The following is a 19,215-nucleotide window of genomic DNA, read 5'->3' as shown; positions in this document are numbered from 1 at the left end:
CTGCTTTCTAGCTTCAGCCCTCCTGGCAGCAGTAGGAGGGCTGCTGTAATAGTCCTAGGGAAGACAGAATAAAGCTATGTAGCAGTCCAAGGTTAAAGCAGTGGTTAGAGACACAAAAAACAAGCCCACTTGGATAGCTTAATATTGTGAATTCCTGTCTTTTAGGAAGGGGAGGCCACCTCCAAATAACTCCAGGGACACACTGCCAAGCTCCAGGCTAATCTAAATTGAAAAAAATTATCCTCTTAGAATTTCAGTTTATTTTGGCAACGCTAGCAAATTCTTAACAGCGAAGCGAGTTAGTCACTCTGGAGTAGTTCTGAGAAGTCCCAGAGGACAGCACTGAGCAGTAACAGACAGCTGAAAGCTCAACAGTTTTCTGTTTTGTCACCCTGTAGTCTGCAGCAGAGTTAGCCAGGGAAATGCAGACCTGTAGTGACGTGAGGCCTTTTATTTTTATCTCCCTTTTTCAGAGTGCTTGTTGGTTGTCTGGTAGAGTCTGAGCATGTGCATGGTGAAGCTGGCTGAAGCGGAAATGTAGAAGTATACGAGGAGCCTGGAGATTTACAAGAAGAGGTGGAAGAATGACACAGAGGTTATATTGGCAGGCAGTGTGTTTGCAGCCCTCCGAGCGCTGGTTAGGCTGAGCAACGTGGCAGTGTTGGTGGAACCTGCTATGACCTGGTCACTCATTCAGCTATTGCAGCTATGAAGAAATTACCTATTGTTTGAGCAATAAAACCAATAAACTGATTATTTTGAAATACCTGACTTATCTCCACTAGTGCTACCAAGGAAGAACATCTGTGCAAACTGAATAATTGTACTTTTATCTCACCATATTCTCCTTTGCTCAGAATATGGTGTATTTTATGGAGAAGGGAAAAAACTGGTGCAACATGCTAAGCAGGTTAAGGTCAATTAGCATTCAGCCAATTGGACTGAATGATCGTTGCAGGTCCCTTCAAACTGAAACTTTCTATTCTAACATTCATATTAAATCCTTACTGTTAAATAAGATACTGTAATATAACCATGAGCTATTTCTTTGTGTGTGTGTATGTGTGTATACATGCAGGCACGTATTTAATACACCATTTTAAAAAGCTATTGTATGTACTTATTGAAATTATATAACTTAATTTCAAAGCCTAAGGTAGTTCAAGGCTGGAAGAGGCCATTGGTTCACTTAATCCAATCCCCACTTGGTCCAGGCCAGGATGTTTTTTCCCAATTATGCTGTATTAACACCAGATAAAATATGTTTAGAGTGAAGGATATTCTCCAGAATGGCAGGGAGTCTTGATTGGAAGACATTAAGAAAGAACAAAAAAGACTGCCTCTCACTTTTTTTTGGTAGTCTGGCACACAGGTCTGTTGTTTTTACCACTGATAAAGTGTGCATTTTTGCAGATTCCGTTGTTTTGTAGGCAATGGTTCATGCTGTATCTTTTTATTCATTAGATTAAAGAGTTCTGAGATAGAAACAGGCTTTTTTACTATTTGTCTCAATTAAGAAAAGATTAATTGGAGATCTTATTAAAAAAATTTAATGCAATGATGAGAATGAATGAATGTTGTTGAATTGTCTTGTTTATATTGAATATCATACACCTGAAAAATTTGTGCCCATTTATTTCTGCAGGTAAAGACTTGCTGTTGCAGTTGGGGTGGGGGGAAGCCCCATACCCACCTTCCTGGCTAGTTGTGAATGAAATTGTGGCTGTTTGTGTGCAAGTGCAAATCTCAGAACCAAACAATTTACCCTCAGATGCCATTTTCCTCTCACTTCTGTTTTAAAAGGCAGTGCCAGAAGGAGACGTGTTTCAAGTAATAGCATGTGATTCTGACTCTGCTTGGTATGCAGAAACCTTGCTGGCAGCTTCTGAGACTGCTCCAGTTCTGCCTGACTGTGCTGTTTCTCTGACAGAGTCTCCGAGTTGTTGGTTGTAGTGTTGTTTCAGAGTGTTCCAGTTTTATGTTTTTCTCTTTACTGCAGTTCCCTACGTTGAAATACCTTAATACTTACAAGCTTTACATAATAAACCTTACAAGCATTTTACATAACCGGTCTGAAACAAGCCTGTTTGCCCTTGCAGGTATAAATCTCCACATTTGCAGTGATCCCACAGAGCCCAATGTCTGCTCGTTTGTTGGCTTCCTCTCCTCCAAAAGCAGAAGAACGTTCATTCACCTAATCTTTGCTGCTAAAACCATGCATGTCTGTGTTTGTAAATAGACATAATTTGTCCAAAATGGGCCCCAAAGACCTACTTTCTCCTGATTTAAGGAACAGCACAGTTACAGTCAATTGCTTAAATTTATGGCTAACTGCTGCTTTATAAAATCATGCCAGAATAGCAGGAAGAAAATGTATTTTTAACAGATACAGAGTGTTAGTGAGACACAAAGTGTTAAGCATGATTCACAGCTCAGGCTGCTGTATCTATTAAGTGTTTAAACTATGGCATTTCATTATAGCCTTGGCTGCCTCCTATGTATTGTGACAGAGCGGTTGCTAAACCACTGCCCTTTACTCTATTGAGTTGGAACTGTCCCCCTGAGTGCCTACAGCCCGTCCTGCTCACAACTGACAGAAAATTTCCTCCAGCTCAAGGAGCGAGAGTGTCTGAGCTGTATCCATGTTGCAACAAGCCCCTGTGCAGCATGTGTGCGGCTCGACCCGCACACCAAAAAGTTCTCAGTGAACCTGGCTTCAGTTTAATAGAACTGTAGAAACAGAACAAGTTAGGTACAAGTTTGATAGAGTTTTGTGCTGGGGTTTGTGTGGCTTTGAGAGAAACACACTTTTGGCCTCTTTCTCCCTCTGTAAAGAAGGTAGTAAAAATCTTGATTCAGTTCTGAAAATGTCTTAGGAGAAAGATGCTGAGGGCAGGAAAGGCAAGGGCAGTGGCCTCGCTGACAAGGGCACAGTCTCGCAGTGCCCACAAGGCATGAAAAGAGTAGACCTGGGAGGATAATCCTATTTAGCCAAGAGACCAGAGATCACCAGAAGAGTCCATAGTGTTGGGGCAGGTCCAAAGCCAAACAGAGAAACGTCAGTGGGCTTGATCAGCATGGGACATGGCCAGGTACAGGCAGAGCTGCAGTGCTGCTCAGGCAAGGACGTTCCAATTCATGGTTAAGTCATTACAAACAGGAAGGAAGAGGTACAAAATTGTGGAGGAAATGTACGATTTCTTGAGTTTTGGCCATGGAAAAAAGAAAAGCGTCCCTAACTTCAGAAAATGCATTAAAGTAGTTTTAAAATTTCTTCTCAATTATCATGACTAGATGAAATCCTGGAGGTGGACCAGTTTGTTTCTGGGTTCCAACAGTGAGGTTTTAAAAGTGGTTACCAGCAAGTAGAAATAGATCCAATTTAGTCCTTTTCAGGATACATTTTGTGACTGTGGTATTTCACAGGTCAAATGTGAAAGGTTAACGAGAAGGGTCAGTATACTCCCCCAGCTAGTCTGATATATGTAGGTGATAATGTGGTCAATGTTACAGTCCATGAGCAGAAACAGATGTGTTTACAAATGACCTGAGATAAGCTTAAGGTTGCCAGTCTGAAACTGTACCCAAAGATGTGTGAGTTGGTTTAAGGATAGAAAATGTATTTCTGGGTTTCTGCCAGTGATGTAGTCATTGGAGAATGGATTCATGCAGGCAAGAACAAAACAAGAAGCTGAGCAGAACTCCTTAAACCCACCAGATGTGCAGAGTTTTGTAGGATTATGGTCTTTTATTATTACAAAAGTTAAGCTGGTAGATTTGCCAGTGTTGCAAAATATATACGTAAGTTGTAGATTAAAAGGAAACTATTTTAGTCATCAATAGAAATGTGATTTAGCAAGTTCAGAGCTGAAAGGGCCTATTGCAAAGGTTCCTCTAGTATATCTATGTGTCAGAATGCTTCCATATTAAATACAGATGCTAGAGCATGCAGTTCGGGGCAGTTTTGACACAAGAACATAAAAATCTTGAGGGGATGGTTATTGAGGATGCTTGAAACGGAGCTTAAATTCCCTAGGTAGAAACTATTGGAACACTCAAAAGGAACTCCTGGCAGTGATTAAAGCTGTTGGAGTAGTTCCAGCACTAGTATAGGGAGATATTTATGGTCAGGAAAAATCATACATCCCTGCAATGGCTCAATAGATCCTGCAATCCTGAAAAAGTTGCCAGGTGTCTGTAAAAACTGCCACACTAACATTTTGCAATTACAACTACTTTGTTTTGTGCCTTACTTTGTTGACTCTGGCGCAGGACTAATTGGGAAGGAAATTAATGATTTCTGAAGAGAATGAGGATGAAGAGAAGGAGATAAGTCATCTTTTCTTTTGGCATAGGTGAAAATAGTACTGGTTCATTCAGGTGAGAATTGTCTGTACTAATCAACAGCTTCCCAAAGTGGGAGTTATATCTGGATAGTGTGCAATGGAAAGATGGTACGGCAAATGCAGCCACTTCAGAAGCAGTATCTTTTCAGAACACTATATAAAAAACTCTGCTTAGAACAGGAAAGCACTGGCTGTAAACATGAAATTGTAGAGGACAGGAGAAGAAACCAGTTGATCACTGGCTCAGGTATTGGTTGGTTACTAGCCAGTTCTATGAATCATGGACTCAATGTGAGAGATGTGTTGGGAAAGATCTGGGTTGACCATTCGCATCAGTCTCACACAGAGAGCGGTCCATAGAGTCTCACAAAGCAGTTCATGTGCATGGAGCTGGGTAAGATCCTTGACCAAATGGTGTCTGAGCTCATGGGCAGGAGTAAGGTTTTTACATCTCTCTTTCTCAAGCTTACATTCCCCATAGGATGTGTTTAGTGCTGTGTCTATGCTGACTCTTCCTGTCTGGGTTGTGATGAGGTGGCTTGCTGATAAGCAGAAAGAGCATGGATAATAGACAGACATGTAAACTGTTCTGAGAAGGCAGCAGGCTTCATGGAAGTGTGGGACCATATAATCTCTTTAATGTAAATTGCTGCAGTTACATCTTAGAACGGAGAAAATAACCTAGGTTTCTAAATAAGTCCTGTACGCAGTTATATACTGGGGTAATGTTGACTTTCCTTTGACAGGTATTTCACTGTAACATGCTACTGAATTTCTAATTTCAAATAATGCAAGGAAGCCTGGCCATGAGACGTGTTGACAGTGTAATTTAATTTTATTTGTGTCGTTGGCACTTCATGTGTGGGACATCCTTTCCTGTTTTATTTTTTTAATGAGAAACATTCCATCAGATTGTGAAAAGAACATTTTCTGTTGCCCAATGCATAAGCAAAAAACCTAACCGAACAAGACTCCAATATTATGAAGAACAGGAAAATAAACCAAGTTAAACAATAATACTTGACTTTTATGTATAACGCATTGACTTCAAAAATCGGAGTCATTCCGTCCATATAAACAAGTTATATAGTAGTAACAAAGTGCATGAAGCAAATTGCTAAATTTAACTAAGGTATTAAAATAAAAAGTACTTTAAAACAATACTTTAACAGTTTCTTGCCATGATTCCATCATGCATCAACACAAATCAAATCCTGAGGCAACCTGTGCCTTTGACAGTCTTTCTGTATTATTCTGTAAATAAATGGAAGTCATGATCAAACTCGCAAGAGGGTGAAAAACATCAAGGCAAACCATCTATTTATAACAGAGTTGTATTTAAAAAAAAAAAATAAAATTCAAAGTGCACTGCTGGTACATCTCATTTGAGCCTTTTTGGGATGTGTATAACACAGGGGCACGATCCAGTCTCCAATGGTTTCAATGCTTTGTTTAAGCACCGAGGGAATAAAGAATGATGGATGCTCTGTTACTAGCACTACTATGACTAGCATGAAAACAGAAAAATTGTACCAGAATATATACGTAAACATCTTTTGTATACTGAGGAGGCAAACACTCTTAAATTATCTGATGTGTACAGTACTGGTACTTAAGGTTTCGGTGCCAGTACCAGACTGGTCCAGTAATTAGCATTCGGATCTATTTCTAATTACAGATAAGGCATATAACAAAAAAGTAAATATTTGGTTATTAATATCTTATACAGTTCAGCAACCCAACCAGTCAGAATTTATCTTGCCAATTTTAACAATCTTCAAACTCTTGTCTTCCAGTTGTAGATAGTACTGATCTTTGAAAAAGTAGGTGTATCCTGTGAAGGTAAATAAAAAAGGCACACTTAGCTTATGGAGCACATAATTCTTGATCAAAGCTTTTTTGTCTGATTTTAGAAAGCTTAATGAACTGGAAGAATTATTTCTCCAAGTATTTACACACAATAAAAAAAGATTTATTTTAAAAATACATAAAAATTCCACCCTGGACAAGAGAGGTCTTGTTAAGTGGAGCCTGAAGTCAGGTTACCATGTTGTGAGCCAGAATTTTCTGGGAAGAGATGTTTGCTGGCAAAATAGATGTTGAAAATGTAACAGAGTCGAGACTCATGTGATATCGGCAGTGCTTCCAGACATTTTGCATATCTGTGTGAAATATGAGGCCACTTCAAACCACGGGCCAGGATCTCAGCTGCAGTTGGTACGAGATTACTGTGACCTAGGAGATTATCATACCCAAGTTCTGGCTGTGCTAGAGCAGGATGATGCTGAAATGGTGCTGTGACTGCATGCTGGTACCTGTGGAGCAGTCAAGAAGTTGGGAAATTTCCAAGCCATAGGGACTGGCCTGGTCAAGCCTCCTGGTGTTAACATTTACTGTGCATCAGGCATTGGGTGGCAGGAGTCATTTAGTCTCTGTCTCAAACTAAACTAGAAAGAGAATTCTCCAAAGAGCTATTTTCCCCCATGCCCAGGTTTTTCCATGTTGGAAAACCAACATGAACTCAGATGTGAGCCTCAGGGACATCTTGACATAAAAGTGACTGCATCATAGATTACTTTCCTCCATGTCTCATCTGACACTTGTATAGCAGGTTTCTAGATCTGTACAACATAGCAAGGGGAAGCAATAAGATGCTTTAAGGCACTTAAGACAGTATATAGCTCTTTTTTAAAAAAAAAAAAAAAGAAAGGGGGAAGATGCTAATAAAAGCTGTTTCTTGCCTTGTTAATTTTTGCAAAGTGTTCAACATCAAGGAAGTAAATGATGAAGACTAGTAGCGGATTGAAATTAAATGACCTTCATGGTAAAGGTAAATTAGCATAACTACTACTATTATTATTATTTGCTTGGACAAAAATATTCAGGAGAGGTCATATTCCATAAACGCTTCATTTTAAAAAGTTTAGACTGTGAATTAGTAGGTTATTTATCAACTGCTGCTTAATGGGAAAATAGTGACAAAGAAAGTTTATTTGAACCAGTAGTTTGCAAAGCTGAATGGGAATTTGGCTCAATTTGGCTCCTACTCATGGACCACAAGAAATTAAAGTCTCCAATTAAGATTCACAGCAGACAAATAAGATTGCTCGTGAGTGACTTCAATCAGAATTACAACTTACCACTGTCACCAAGACCCAGGACAGCATCAAGGTTATCAGGAACGCCGTTCCAAGAGTCAGCAATGAATTTAGGGGATGCAAGCTCCATTTTCTTCTTCTCTTCATTGTACCTGAAGAAAATTATATCCCTGTTTTACAAATCTGTATTTAATGTTAAAATTGAACATTATTTTTCAGGGAGTCCTCAGCAAATGTGACTGTCTAGAACAGTCAAACAAATATAATAACAGAGGTTGTAAGTGTGTCTATTTCATTATACTTATTCCCAGCTCTTTAAAACCCTATGAAATTTTACATCTTTCCTTTTGGAAATGCAGTTCTTGCTGAATTGAAAATACAATTTCTAAGCAAAACCCTTTTCAGAAATGTAGCTTTAAAATTCCACACATAATTCAAGGAAAGGTAACTTTTTTCAGGTAGCAGCCAACATCTGAAGATAGCAGATTTTAATGTGAAATGGCTATCTTTTTTACATGTTATTTGAAATATGCTTGTAGTATAATAATATCTGTGTAACTGATGGATTGCTATTAAATTACTAATTACTTTCCCTAACATTTCATTAAAATCCCCTATTATTTTCACACAGTCTCTCTCTCAGCGATGATCAACAGAAAAATACCGAGTTAAAAATATATGCTTTTCCTTGCAGGGGAAGGGAGCCCAAAACCACAATGGCTTTTAGAGTCCATGCTTTAAAGAGGCAAAATGCAGCTGATGTAAATCCGCCTGACTCCGTAGAAGCTGGATCTAGTTTGCAGTGTCCTTCAGAAGCAAGTGGATCGGCCTGTGTCACATCGGCAGGTGATCAGTTGTTTCATTTACTGTGTGCTTTCCACTGTAGAATGCAAAGATAGATTTGTGCAAAGCCAGTTTTACACTCCCACAAACAAATAATTCAGGATCTCCCTTTCCGTATATAGGGAATAAATGTCCCAGGGGTGTAAGGTCCTTGAAAGTGAAGGTGGAAGGAGCCAGACTGTGCCTGGTTTCCTCATTTTTCTGATTCATAGGTGGGAGTCGGTGCTGAGCAGGAAGAGTAGAGATGTACTGAGGAGCAGTTACATGGGATATAGTTTGAACCAGGGTTCCAATGCGTGTGAGGCCTCAGTCGCCCTCAGTACCTCTTCAGGAGCAGGAGACTTCAGAGGGGTTGCCTTTGAGTAGTATTGGAGGGAGGGATGCATTTATGCTCTCGATTTCTATTTATCTGTATCTGTATGTATCTCATGTTACCTTTCCTTTTTTGCTGTATGGAACTGCTTGGATTATATCCAAAGTTACACCAGCAGAAATGAGCAGTAGGGTGGTCAAAATCAATTTAAGTGATTAATTTGAATGAATTACTATTTTTTTTCCTTGGATATTTAAAGAAAATCTAGTACCTTGCTGGGTAGCTTTAAAACGTTAACTGTGGAATCTGAGCCAGCTTGTCTTCTCCCTCACGAAACTTCACTTTGCTTAACAATCTTGTTATAATAACGCTAAAATAGCTTGGGGCTGGAAGGAGGGAGAGGAGAAGACTTAGAAAAAATCCATTTAAAGTAAGTGTGATAATGGCAGAGGAAAAACTATGGTATGTAACTATTTTGATTCCGTGGGGCAGAGTCCTTATATAAAATAAAACAGCCACATACTTAAGGCTTATAATGTCTGTGTTAAACAGAGATGCATTTTTTTCTGAAATATTTGTCAACTGCTTGCTTTCTACTTTACACAGATAGAAATCATTTGAGCTTATTTTGGTTTCTAAACAGTAAATTATGTATTCTGCAGTGACTGCTATTGATAAGGTACTTTGGTAGAAGTACTGTCTGTGACTAGAGTGCTGGGTTACTTGGAGTGCCTGGAGTACAGTTAATCAGAGGAGACCGGCAGCTTTGCTAACTCATAGTCTGTAGGTTTTGGTAGGAATCCAAAGTATTGCAAATGGCTGTGTCAGAACCACTTGCAAATGTTTAAGATGGTCTCTACAATATGACATTAAAAACGAATAACATTCTTTAGCTTTTAAGTTGTTTTTTTTTTTTTCCTTTAGATAATGGGGAAGAGTACTGTCCTCAAAATAATTGAAAGTTATGATCAAGTGGCAATTGCGAAAGGGTATTTTATTTACTTACAGGAATCCACAGCCATTAGGATATAATAAAGACACTCATCCAATTTGATCATAACATGAAATTAATGTTCACATAAAATGGACTCAATTATACTGAGACCTCCTTTGATATTTTATATAGAGCATCTCTCAGAAGGAATTCTTAAAGCTTGGAGAATCTTTTAGATTTCTGGTGGGTGTTTGTGATGTTTAATGTTCCTCTAAATTGTCAGTTCCACTTTCAGCCTGTTGTGTAATATCTGCATTCCTGAAATAAAGTTCTGGTCCTGGAAGAGACCTCTGACAGTGAAAGCAGACGTTAGTGTCTCTTTTGTTGTCATGCCATTCTGATAGGCAGCACAGAGGTAAATCACAAAGTTCCTCAAAGCACTGAAGTGCCGCTGCTTTTTAAGATGATCTTTTGTGCCAGATCTTCCGGCCAGATATGACAATGAAATTCTATTAAGTACAATTAGTAGACTCTTCATCAAATGTAATGTAGGATATTTATTTCCACCACAGTAATGACCTTGAGATATTTTAAGGACATTCTTTCCTAATCTATGAGTCCAATAGCTTTCTTGGATAGAGCGTAGTAGCAGGACTCCTGAGTTTGGTTGCTTACTTTGCATCATGTTTTGCTTCTTATGTAGTCTTTTGAACAGGAACCTTAGTGCAAATAGAGTTACGTGCATTTGTGGAATACCACATTTGTGATGCTCTTTGCAACAAAAACTTCTCTGAGCATGTACTGGAAACATGAAAAGGATTGTAGAGACTGTCAAAATGAATTGAAGCTAAGATTTTTCCCAAAGTACTATACAGATACACTTCTTGTGGTTTGTTCAGTTCTCCTCAGTGCCAACTTTATTAGCAGAGCAAATGTGTTAGTGACTGGTACATCGGCTGCTGAAAGGATTTACAGTCATCCCCAGCTTGCTTTGCTAGTCACACTGCTGTTTCTTTTACATCCAGCGCCTCCAAACCTGATGGCTTAGTGAAAGAATTTCAAAAGGCAATCTGATCAGCCTTTGGCTTCAAGCGATTGGAGATCAGCCCGTTCTTAAGGAATTACTTTCAGAGTTTTCTGCCAGCAGTTGTGAGCTGACAGTAGAGACAGCATGCCCCTCTTAGGAGCCTGAGACTGACGTGGGGCAGTTGCTGGTACATAGCGGCTGAGGGATGGGTTGATAGCGGTGAGCAGCCTGACAGGGACTCCCCGATATCCTCTCCCATTGCAAGCTGTTTTCTCAAACACGTGTTAGTTTCCTGCTGCTCTACTGAAGCGCTTTCCTAGCCATACTCCCTGGTTCAGCATCCTCACTCACCACGGCTGTCAGCGCTGTCCTGGCAGCCCTCAATTTGAATTCTAACAGGATGAACCTGTGTTTGGTTCCTACCTCCTGAACCTCAGCGTGCCTTCAGCCCTAGACACACAGCTTGGCTAACAGCGTACCACCAGCACTTCAATTAATCTTACTTCCAGTATCTGTCTCCAGCAAAAATGTAGGTCCTCTTGTTTCTGCCCCAGTTGAAAGCTGCATCAACACGTTGCACATCAGGGGGTAGTCCCAGATTGGTGAGTTTCTTTGGATAGCCCCTATCCAAGTTACTGGCTGAATAAACCCAGTACTCGTTTCCTAAGTAGGGGAGAAAACAAAGCAAACAAACACTGTTTATTAATTAGATACAGAGGAATATTTATTCTTTTATACTTTGTTATGTGACATTTTATTGCACTAACTGTACCACTGGTCTTTCTAATATTTTATCATCTGTGACGCACTAGATTAGAGTGCAGGTGTGCCGTGATTACAGTTTCTGCTTTTGCCTCTTAAGTGGTGTTTGCCTCTCAGCAAAAGACATCACCTCAGTGTGTTCTCACTTCCTCCCTTCTTAGCTGCCTTGTCTTTGAGGCAGACACTGTCTTAGTACAGTTGGGGTTATATTAAAACCTGTAGTTAATACTGGTAATTTTTTTATGATGACGGTGGTCTGAAACCAGGCATGCGCCCCTGAAGGTCAAATTCAGAAGCTCATGTTCACGCTCCATTTGTTTTGTTGAGTGATTTTATTGAGTGATTAACAGGAATTTTTTGCCCAAAATTCCTGTTTCTGTTGTCTTTTGTCATATGACATTTTCTAATGACTCTCCACTCTGCACTAGTGGAAGATGTACTAGTATTCTGTGTTATTTATATGGAATTATAATTTACTTGGGAAATACACTCACTGGATTCACTGAAAGCCGTGGAAGGAGTCATTCATGAAAGGAGGTTTCTTTGAATCTCTGCTAGTGGGAAAGGAAGTAAATAAAGTATTAATATGGGAAAAGTGTAAAGTGTAGCATCTGAGGTCCTGAGAAGTTACTGTGTCCTGGTTCAGGAACAAAGGGTGGGTCTCAGTAAGTGTTTTAAGATAGTCGGGTTACATGTAACTTCCAAATCGATCTGTGTTTAAGTTCTTTTTGGTTTTGTGGTTTTGTGTTTTGTTTGTTTGTTTGTTTGTTTTAAAGCAGGTTAGTTACATTTTCCTGAAATTATAAAGAGAGGGAGAGAAGTTGAGATGTAATGGGATTATATAGAGGCTTAGATGTAATAGGATTGTATATAGTATATGCAGTATTTAAAGTGTTTTAGCTCTCCTGAAATAAAACTTTTTTAAGCTCCCCACCCCCCATGTAAACTAAAGCAAATGGCCTTTGAGACATATGGAATAGATTATCATTACTTTTTTCTCTCCTGTACAGAAAATGTACAGCAGCATTGGCCATATGGTTTTTACATGATTGGAGATGTTTAGTCATGTTTTTAGTAGATACTGGAGCCCAGTTTTTGCTGGCTCAGTTTTACATGTTGAAAACAGCCTCCCAGCTCCGCTAATTTGGCTAGTACAGCCGAACCATGTGTGCGACTTATGACAGGCAGAGTAACGCATCCCGTTACCCGCCTCTCCCATGGAGGCAGCTAGCACGGCTGCCTCTGTCCTCTGCCTGATGAGCCACCAAGGAAGATGCTTGGAAGCCAGAGTGGAAGTCAGTCTTTGGCAAAAAAGGAGGAGACAGGGAAGGGCTTGAGGGTGGGGGGGAGGATCTAATTTTCTCAAGCAACATGTACAGAGACAAGAGCTTAAAATGAGAGGAAACAGAAGGAAAACAGAGCATTGACTGATGAAACAGAGCTCCCACAATTGTTGTTTTGTGGGGTGTTTTGGTTTTGGTTGTTTCTTTTTAATAATAATAACTCTTGATTAGTCCTGCTTATTGTTGAGTGCATCTTTCTAGGTGCTTACAGCTCCCCTTTGCTGTAATGGAGGCTGAATGCTGTTCGGAGTCTTTCAGATTCAGCCTTTGCCCTAAAATCCTCAGTGTGGGATGTTTGAGATCTGTCACCCATACCTGCTGGCTGTACTGGCTCTTAGGCAGGCCATTCCCTGGCCCAGTTACAACTCAGAGGAAACTGAGCTCAAATGCAGCATTTATGCAAACGGCTAATTACAATTTAAAACTTAAAACCAATACCTGAAAAAAATACAGCCTTCTCATCCTGAGGGGCCTCATAGACAGCATCAATTTTCTCTGGCAGATCAGGCCAGAATGTGGCAACAAGAAGAGGACCTGTGGGTTTTCCTCGGGGGTTTACAGTCCTCCACATGAATCTGAGCAGAACAGAAAATTGTATGAGATTTACAATGAACTAATTCACCAGCACATCTGTTTCTCATCACTTCTGGCAAAGGCCACATAAGCGTGCATGTGCACACATGCGCACACACACACACATTAGCTGCAACACACACTTTTAACTGGTTTCCTACAGTGACTGAAAAGCCAAAACTTTCATTTAGTAGCATTTGCTCAAACAGTTGCACAATAAGCTGCAAGCTGGACTGCAGGTGAAATTACTTGCACTGATTGCTGGGGATTTCCTGTTGCTTTTTGCGTCAGCACAAAATTTATTCTGTGCTTTGAGTATACAAATAGACTCACTTACAAGGCATTTAAACTATTAGAACTCTCCTGCTGTTGTGTATGGAGCAGATGGATGAATGTCAGAAAAAAGCAGAGATCTGTATTCCATGAATTGCTCTTGCAATTACTATTGTAGTGACTAAAAGTTCAAATTTAATAACAGTATAGCAAACCACTTGGAAGTGAGCTTGGCTGTAAAAGAAACTGCTAGCACTAAAAATGTTCATTAGAGAAATGCAAAGGGTAATTTATTAGCTATTTTATGTATCAGCAGGATCATCATTTGATTTAAGCTTTAAAAAGCTGTAATTATATTTAAACGGCACAGCTTTGTGCTGAGGGCTTTTAGTATTAAAAACAGCACTGCTATTTCCTCCTCCATAGAATGAACAACTTTTTTTGCCAGCAGAACAAAAGTTTTGCCATGGTCATAAAATGAAAAATCAACAGCCTGGTGGAATTGCTATTGCACCAAGCTATAGCTATTAAATACTCAGGCCAGACAGCTTTTACCATTGTTATGTATCTGAAGCTCAAGGTGCTACTGGCATCTTATTTTTTGCAGAGTATAAATATTCACTACCCATTCCTATCTAGAATAATTATACCTTTGAGAAACCCAGGATCTGAAACTGAGTTCTGCTTTTGCCTAAAATTTGGATGAGCAGTCCTAAAAGAATTTAATAAATTGCTGTATTTTTCTCAACAGAAGTTTGACTGTGAACAGAGCTAGCTAGGACAAATAAAAATTTTTGAAATGCATTTGCAAGTATGATTAGTTGCTACATGCTGATTTATGGTAATGTATAGTGTTCATGAGGAAGAGTGTAACTGGCGAGTGCATTTTTTTGGGTCTCAATTAAAAATATGCATGAATTTAACCTGACATGGTACTAATAATTAAGATAGTAATATTTTAACTTACTCTCATTTTGAATATGTGTCTACTTTTAACATGTACAAAAATACCTCTGAGCGTAACTCATAATTTTCATTTAAAAAAAGAGGCACAGAATAAGGATTTAGCTAACTACTCTTGCTTTTGACAGTGTTTAAACACATACGAAATGCTGTAAAAGGTAATACCATTTGTTTCATTCTCTTTTTAGACAGAAAAGCAGGATCCAATATGATACGAAACGGAAATCCATCTAACAAATCCTTCTAACGCTGCATTCATAAAAGTATCTCCTTTAAAAATCCAAGTTACAGAACTGTCAGTCAAATTAGGACCTGATTTATGGCTGAGTCAGCACTAATAATTACTATCTGTACAAATTCCAAACTTCTCAGAGCCAATGGAGACCTGAACACTAGGTTTTCATTAAAGCACATGTTTCAAGGGACTTGTTAAAATAGTGAGGTTTTTTCATGGCAAGCGAAACTTTGTCAAAGCTGAATTTCTTTTGGTTTTGAATCGGGTAGGAGGTATTTTTATTTCTACTCATTTTATTGAGGAAATGGTGAAATTAATTCTTTGGCCTTCTCATTTCACTTTGAACATGTTAAAATGTTTTAACTCATTCAGGTTGAATGTTAATATTATGTTTATAGGCAGATTTAATAATTTGTTACAGTCAGTATTTTACATTATATTTTAACATAATCAAGATTCCCATTATTATTATTATCATTATCATCATTATCATAATTATTACTATCATTATTACATGCAGTTATCTAAAGGGACCAAACCAGTGGGTGCTTCGTAATACCTGGTAAACTTCAGAAGTTTGAATTTTTGTTCATTTTCAGAACAAAAACATCTGTGTAAATGCTGTGCTCAGGCACTGTCGTTGCTTGGAGGATTCTGTGCCCAGTGGAAAAGCTCAACTGTTCTCTGGCCAACAGCACCTCCAGTAATTCCCTTTTATTTCCTTGGTTTGAGCAGGGAGAGAAAAATACTTTTTTGAAAGAATTGGTCTGATCTGACCTCCTTTTTGCTATTTACCCCTTTTGCCTCTGTAATATGACAGTTGGATGCTATGGTCATTTTCATGAATCATAGAAGTCACACGACACATTATAGACATTTGTTTTTTTGAATTCCAAAAGTGATTCATAATGCTGCTTGCCTGAGATTTGGAAAGCTGCAAGACTGGCAGACAAAGCCATTCCAGAGCAAAACAATTCAACAATTGTCTGCTTTTGCTGCATGTTAGATAAAGCATGAGTCAGTTTTAACAGATTGTTTTGGTATTTGCATAGCTCTTTGACCAACTGTATCTGAATGCAAAATACTTCTATTTTGTTGGGATTATCTAGAATACTGAATTGCTTTGACGCTTTAGGAATGGATTTAAAATTGTTCCTTGTTGGATCAAGCTTTGCGTGATTACCAGTTTACAAAAGGAGAAGCAAGCAGGAGGTCTGGCTGACAACCAAGGCCCACAAGTGAGCAAAAGAGGATCTGTATACTGTGGGTAGTGTGGAACTTGAAAGGTTTTTTACAGTGGTGAAGTATGTTTTTCCTTTTGAAGGCACTGAGTTGAGATGAATACTTTAGCTCTCTGATGACTATGCTAGCAAGACCGGGCACCCCTTTTGGCAAACTTGCTAGGGCAGGGTGGTGGGGCCAGCTGTGCTGGTGGAAGGGTCCAGTGCTGGCTTTCTGTGAGGCTGCTCTGTTGGTACATTGGGGCCATTCTGTGGCTGTTTCTTGCCATTAGGGATTGCTGGATTGTACGGAAATCTTAGCCTGCTGCTGATGGGGCCAAGAGGAATAGTACAAAACGTATCACAGGTGTCCCCACAGACAGATTGAATGAACCCTTTTTGCCCCTATCAGCCATAACAGAAATGGGGAACATTATGTTCTTACAACCAGAAGTTTGAAATTCCATTTCTGCATTGCTAAAACACAAAGCCTGTGATAAAGATTAATTCAAACTTCAAACCCAAAGCGCTATTATTCTGGTTATCACATTGATGGGAACTAGAAGGAAATGCACTGAAGGAAATTATTGTATACCACAGCCTGTAAAGTTACCCAATTGTCTGTTGGGTTTTGTTATAAAAAGCTGTTGAGCAGAGTCAAACTTTCCAGCATAGTAATAAATCCTTCATGTCTTCTAGCTGAAAATTTAAATCTGGAGGAGATGGCTTAACTTTGCACCACCAGAAATGCAAATAACTACTAAATTGCTGTTTTGCGTGGGGGGTCTTATTTATTGATTGATGCTTCCTTTTAAATTTCAGCTGACACTGGCAAGGAGCAGTGAACAGGTGAGTTGTAATACTTCCATCAGCTTCAGGTGCTCGTATATGTTTCTGTATGATAGGAGGGAGTTTTTTGTTCAGGCACACGCAGTGAATGTGCGTGGGCCCAGATCTTCAGTGGCTTTGGGAGAATGTTCAGGGTAACTGAGGATAAATGATTTAAAACTGGGCATTGATTTATGGCAGGGAAAAAGGAGCTTTAGTGTCTCGCACCATGGTGCTGCCAAGTCCTGTACTCCTTAGGAGATGCTCTTCATTGCTGAGCAGCTGGGTAATACAGGCCCTGGCAAAAGGCAGTGGGAGCTGCAGCTGTGCAGCCACCTCATTTTATCAGGAATGTCTCTGCTCTTGCATCAAAAATCTCTTTTGTGTCTTCTGCCTTGGAGGCCTTGACCACATGGAGCCTATCCCAATCACCAGTGTCCTTGATGTGTTATTACAGCAGCCATGAGTCACATAATGCTGTTGTTTAATGATTTTGGATGATTAAACCTCTCAGAGACAAGACTTAGCTCATGGATTTCCATGATTGTGTCTTTATTCAAAGTTCCTCTTTGGACTGGTCTATCATAATGGAAGTTATGCTAAAACTGAAGATTTGCTAAAACAGTGTCTCCATGGCAGAAGAGGCATTTGAGATTATTGCCTTTTATTTATTTATTTATTCTAGTTTTGTATAAACTACTTTTTTGGAGGAGTGCTTTTAGAAGTTGAGGTCAGAATTTTTCCTGCAATCGGATTTGAAGCTTTCCTCCAGAATGCAGACCATATGAAATGCAATCAGGAAGGGCAGTGCCTCCAGAGCTCTACTCCACTGAAAGTGATGGGATTTCCATTTCTGAATTACAATCCTTGTAGATTTTGCTACAAAAGGCATCCGGAAATATTTTATAGGGAATGAATCCTTCTTTGGCAAGCAACACACTGACTAATGCATCTCTTCCATTGCTAATTTTGTGATTAACATTACAGATGGGTAAATCTCTACAGGTTTTGGGGGTCATATCTGGTTTGCATATGCATTTAGAAGTTTGGATGTCTCCCAGCTACTTTCCCCTTTTAAGCAACCCTCATGTAACTGCAAAGAAGGCAGCAGGGCTGACACCAGGGTGAATTTTTGGTCTCCAATCTGTAAAATTGGGTGGAAAATATAATGAGAACAGTTGCGAGGTTTGTGGCATTTCCTTGTCCTGATTTTTAGCTAGAACTACCACCAGCTCAGTCATCGTCATAGCATCTTGGCATGTGCAATCACAGTGTGGGGCAGAAACCATAAATTCAAAACTGCCACAAAACTGCCTAAAATAACAACTGAAGTTGAAAATCCAGACTGTCAGAGAAGTTTGAGAATAGCTCTAGGAAAAGGTGAATTTATGGCATAATCATCTCACCTGTCTTTAATTACAGGCAATCTTTTGGACATGAAGGTTGTTGGGAGTAGTCAGCATGGATTCCCGAATGGGAAGTTGTGCTCAACCAACCTGGTAACCTTGTATGATGAAATTACTTGTTTGGTAGATGAGGGCAGAGCAGGTCAGAAAGCTTTTTGACTGCAATAGATTCTCGTAGAGACAGAGTTGAAGTATGGCTGAGGTCAGCAGATGGTTAGGTGGACTGAAAATAGGCTGACTGGCGGAGCCTAGGCAGTGTGGTCAGTGGTATGAATTCTAGCCGGAGGCCAGTAACTTGCAGTGTGCCCCAGGCATCAATACTGGGTAGAAGACTGTTTAACATCTTCAGTAATGATCTGGATGATGGGGCAGAGTGCACCCTCAGCAAGTTTGCTGATAACCCAGAACTGGGAGGAGTGGTTGATACACCATAGGGTTTCCCTGCCATCCAGAGGGACCTTGGCCCCTGGAGAAACGGGATGACAGGAACCTCACACAGTTCAGCAAGGACCAGTTGAAGGTCATGCACCTGGGAAGAAACAACCCCAAACATCAGGGCATACTGGGGGCCAACAGGCTGGGAAGCAGCTTTGTGAAAAAGGACCTAGGGGGTCCTGGTGGAAACCGAGTTGACCACAAGCCAGCAGTGTACCCTTGTGGCAAAGAAAGCCATATTATTTAACCATAAAACCAGAATTTGCCATCTCTTTCCCTTAGGATTTCATTAAGAAACTTTGCTGTCTCTGAACACACAAAAGAAAGGGCAGAGATTGTGCCAGATAATAAATATCTAGATTTTGATGAACAGGTCTGACAGATTCCTCCACTTGAGGCCCCATTGGTAAGCAATTTATCTCACTTACCTATCTTTGAAGAAAAACGTTTCTCCTCTAATTTGTGCGACTCCATCGAACACAATGTCATGCTTGCAGAGCTCTGGAGTGACCGGTCCAAGGGTTGGACGTGGGCCTGGCCCTGGTCCAGGTTCGACGTCAGTCGACGCTTCTGTAATGGTGGACAGAGATATTCTGTTAACTCTGAAATACAGTGC

At 39.8% G+C, this 19,215-nt stretch overlaps 1 protein-coding gene and 1 long non-coding RNA gene across 8 annotated transcripts in view; one reads left to right on the top strand and one right to left on the bottom strand.

The window, feature by feature from the left end:
- Positions 1-19,215, top strand: part of LOC129785618 (uncharacterized) — a 786,935-nt gene that overhangs the window by 197,739 nt on the left and 569,981 nt on the right. For all 7 annotated transcript variants that reach the window (XR_008749761.1, XR_008749763.1, XR_008749764.1 and 4 more), the window contains exon 4: positions 8,139-8,290. This is a non-coding gene — a long non-coding RNA (uncharacterized LOC129785618). The remainder of the gene's footprint in view (positions 1-8,138; positions 8,291-19,215) is intronic.
- Positions 5,163-19,215, bottom strand: part of MMP2 (matrix metallopeptidase 2) — a 35,605-nt gene continuing 21,552 nt past the window's right edge. Inside the window, exons 9-13 of the mRNA XM_005238887.3 lie at positions 19,028-19,169; positions 13,105-13,241; positions 11,065-11,224; positions 7,487-7,596; positions 5,163-6,180 (exon numbers count right to left, since the gene is read on the bottom strand). Coding sequence (XP_005238944.1) covers positions 6,077-6,180; positions 7,487-7,596; positions 11,065-11,224; positions 13,105-13,241; positions 19,028-19,169 — 653 coding nt within the window. The 3' untranslated portion in view covers positions 5,163-6,076. The remainder of the gene's footprint in view (positions 6,181-7,486; positions 7,597-11,064; positions 11,225-13,104; positions 13,242-19,027; positions 19,170-19,215) is intronic.

Source organism: Falco peregrinus, chromosome 14 (assembly GCF_023634155.1).
Source record: "Falco peregrinus isolate bFalPer1 chromosome 14, bFalPer1.pri, whole genome shotgun sequence".
Taxonomy (NCBI): Eukaryota; Metazoa; Chordata; class Aves; order Falconiformes; family Falconidae; genus Falco; species Falco peregrinus.
The sequence above is the reverse complement of the archived record's forward strand: the minus strand, read 5'-3'. Positions and strand labels throughout refer to the sequence as shown.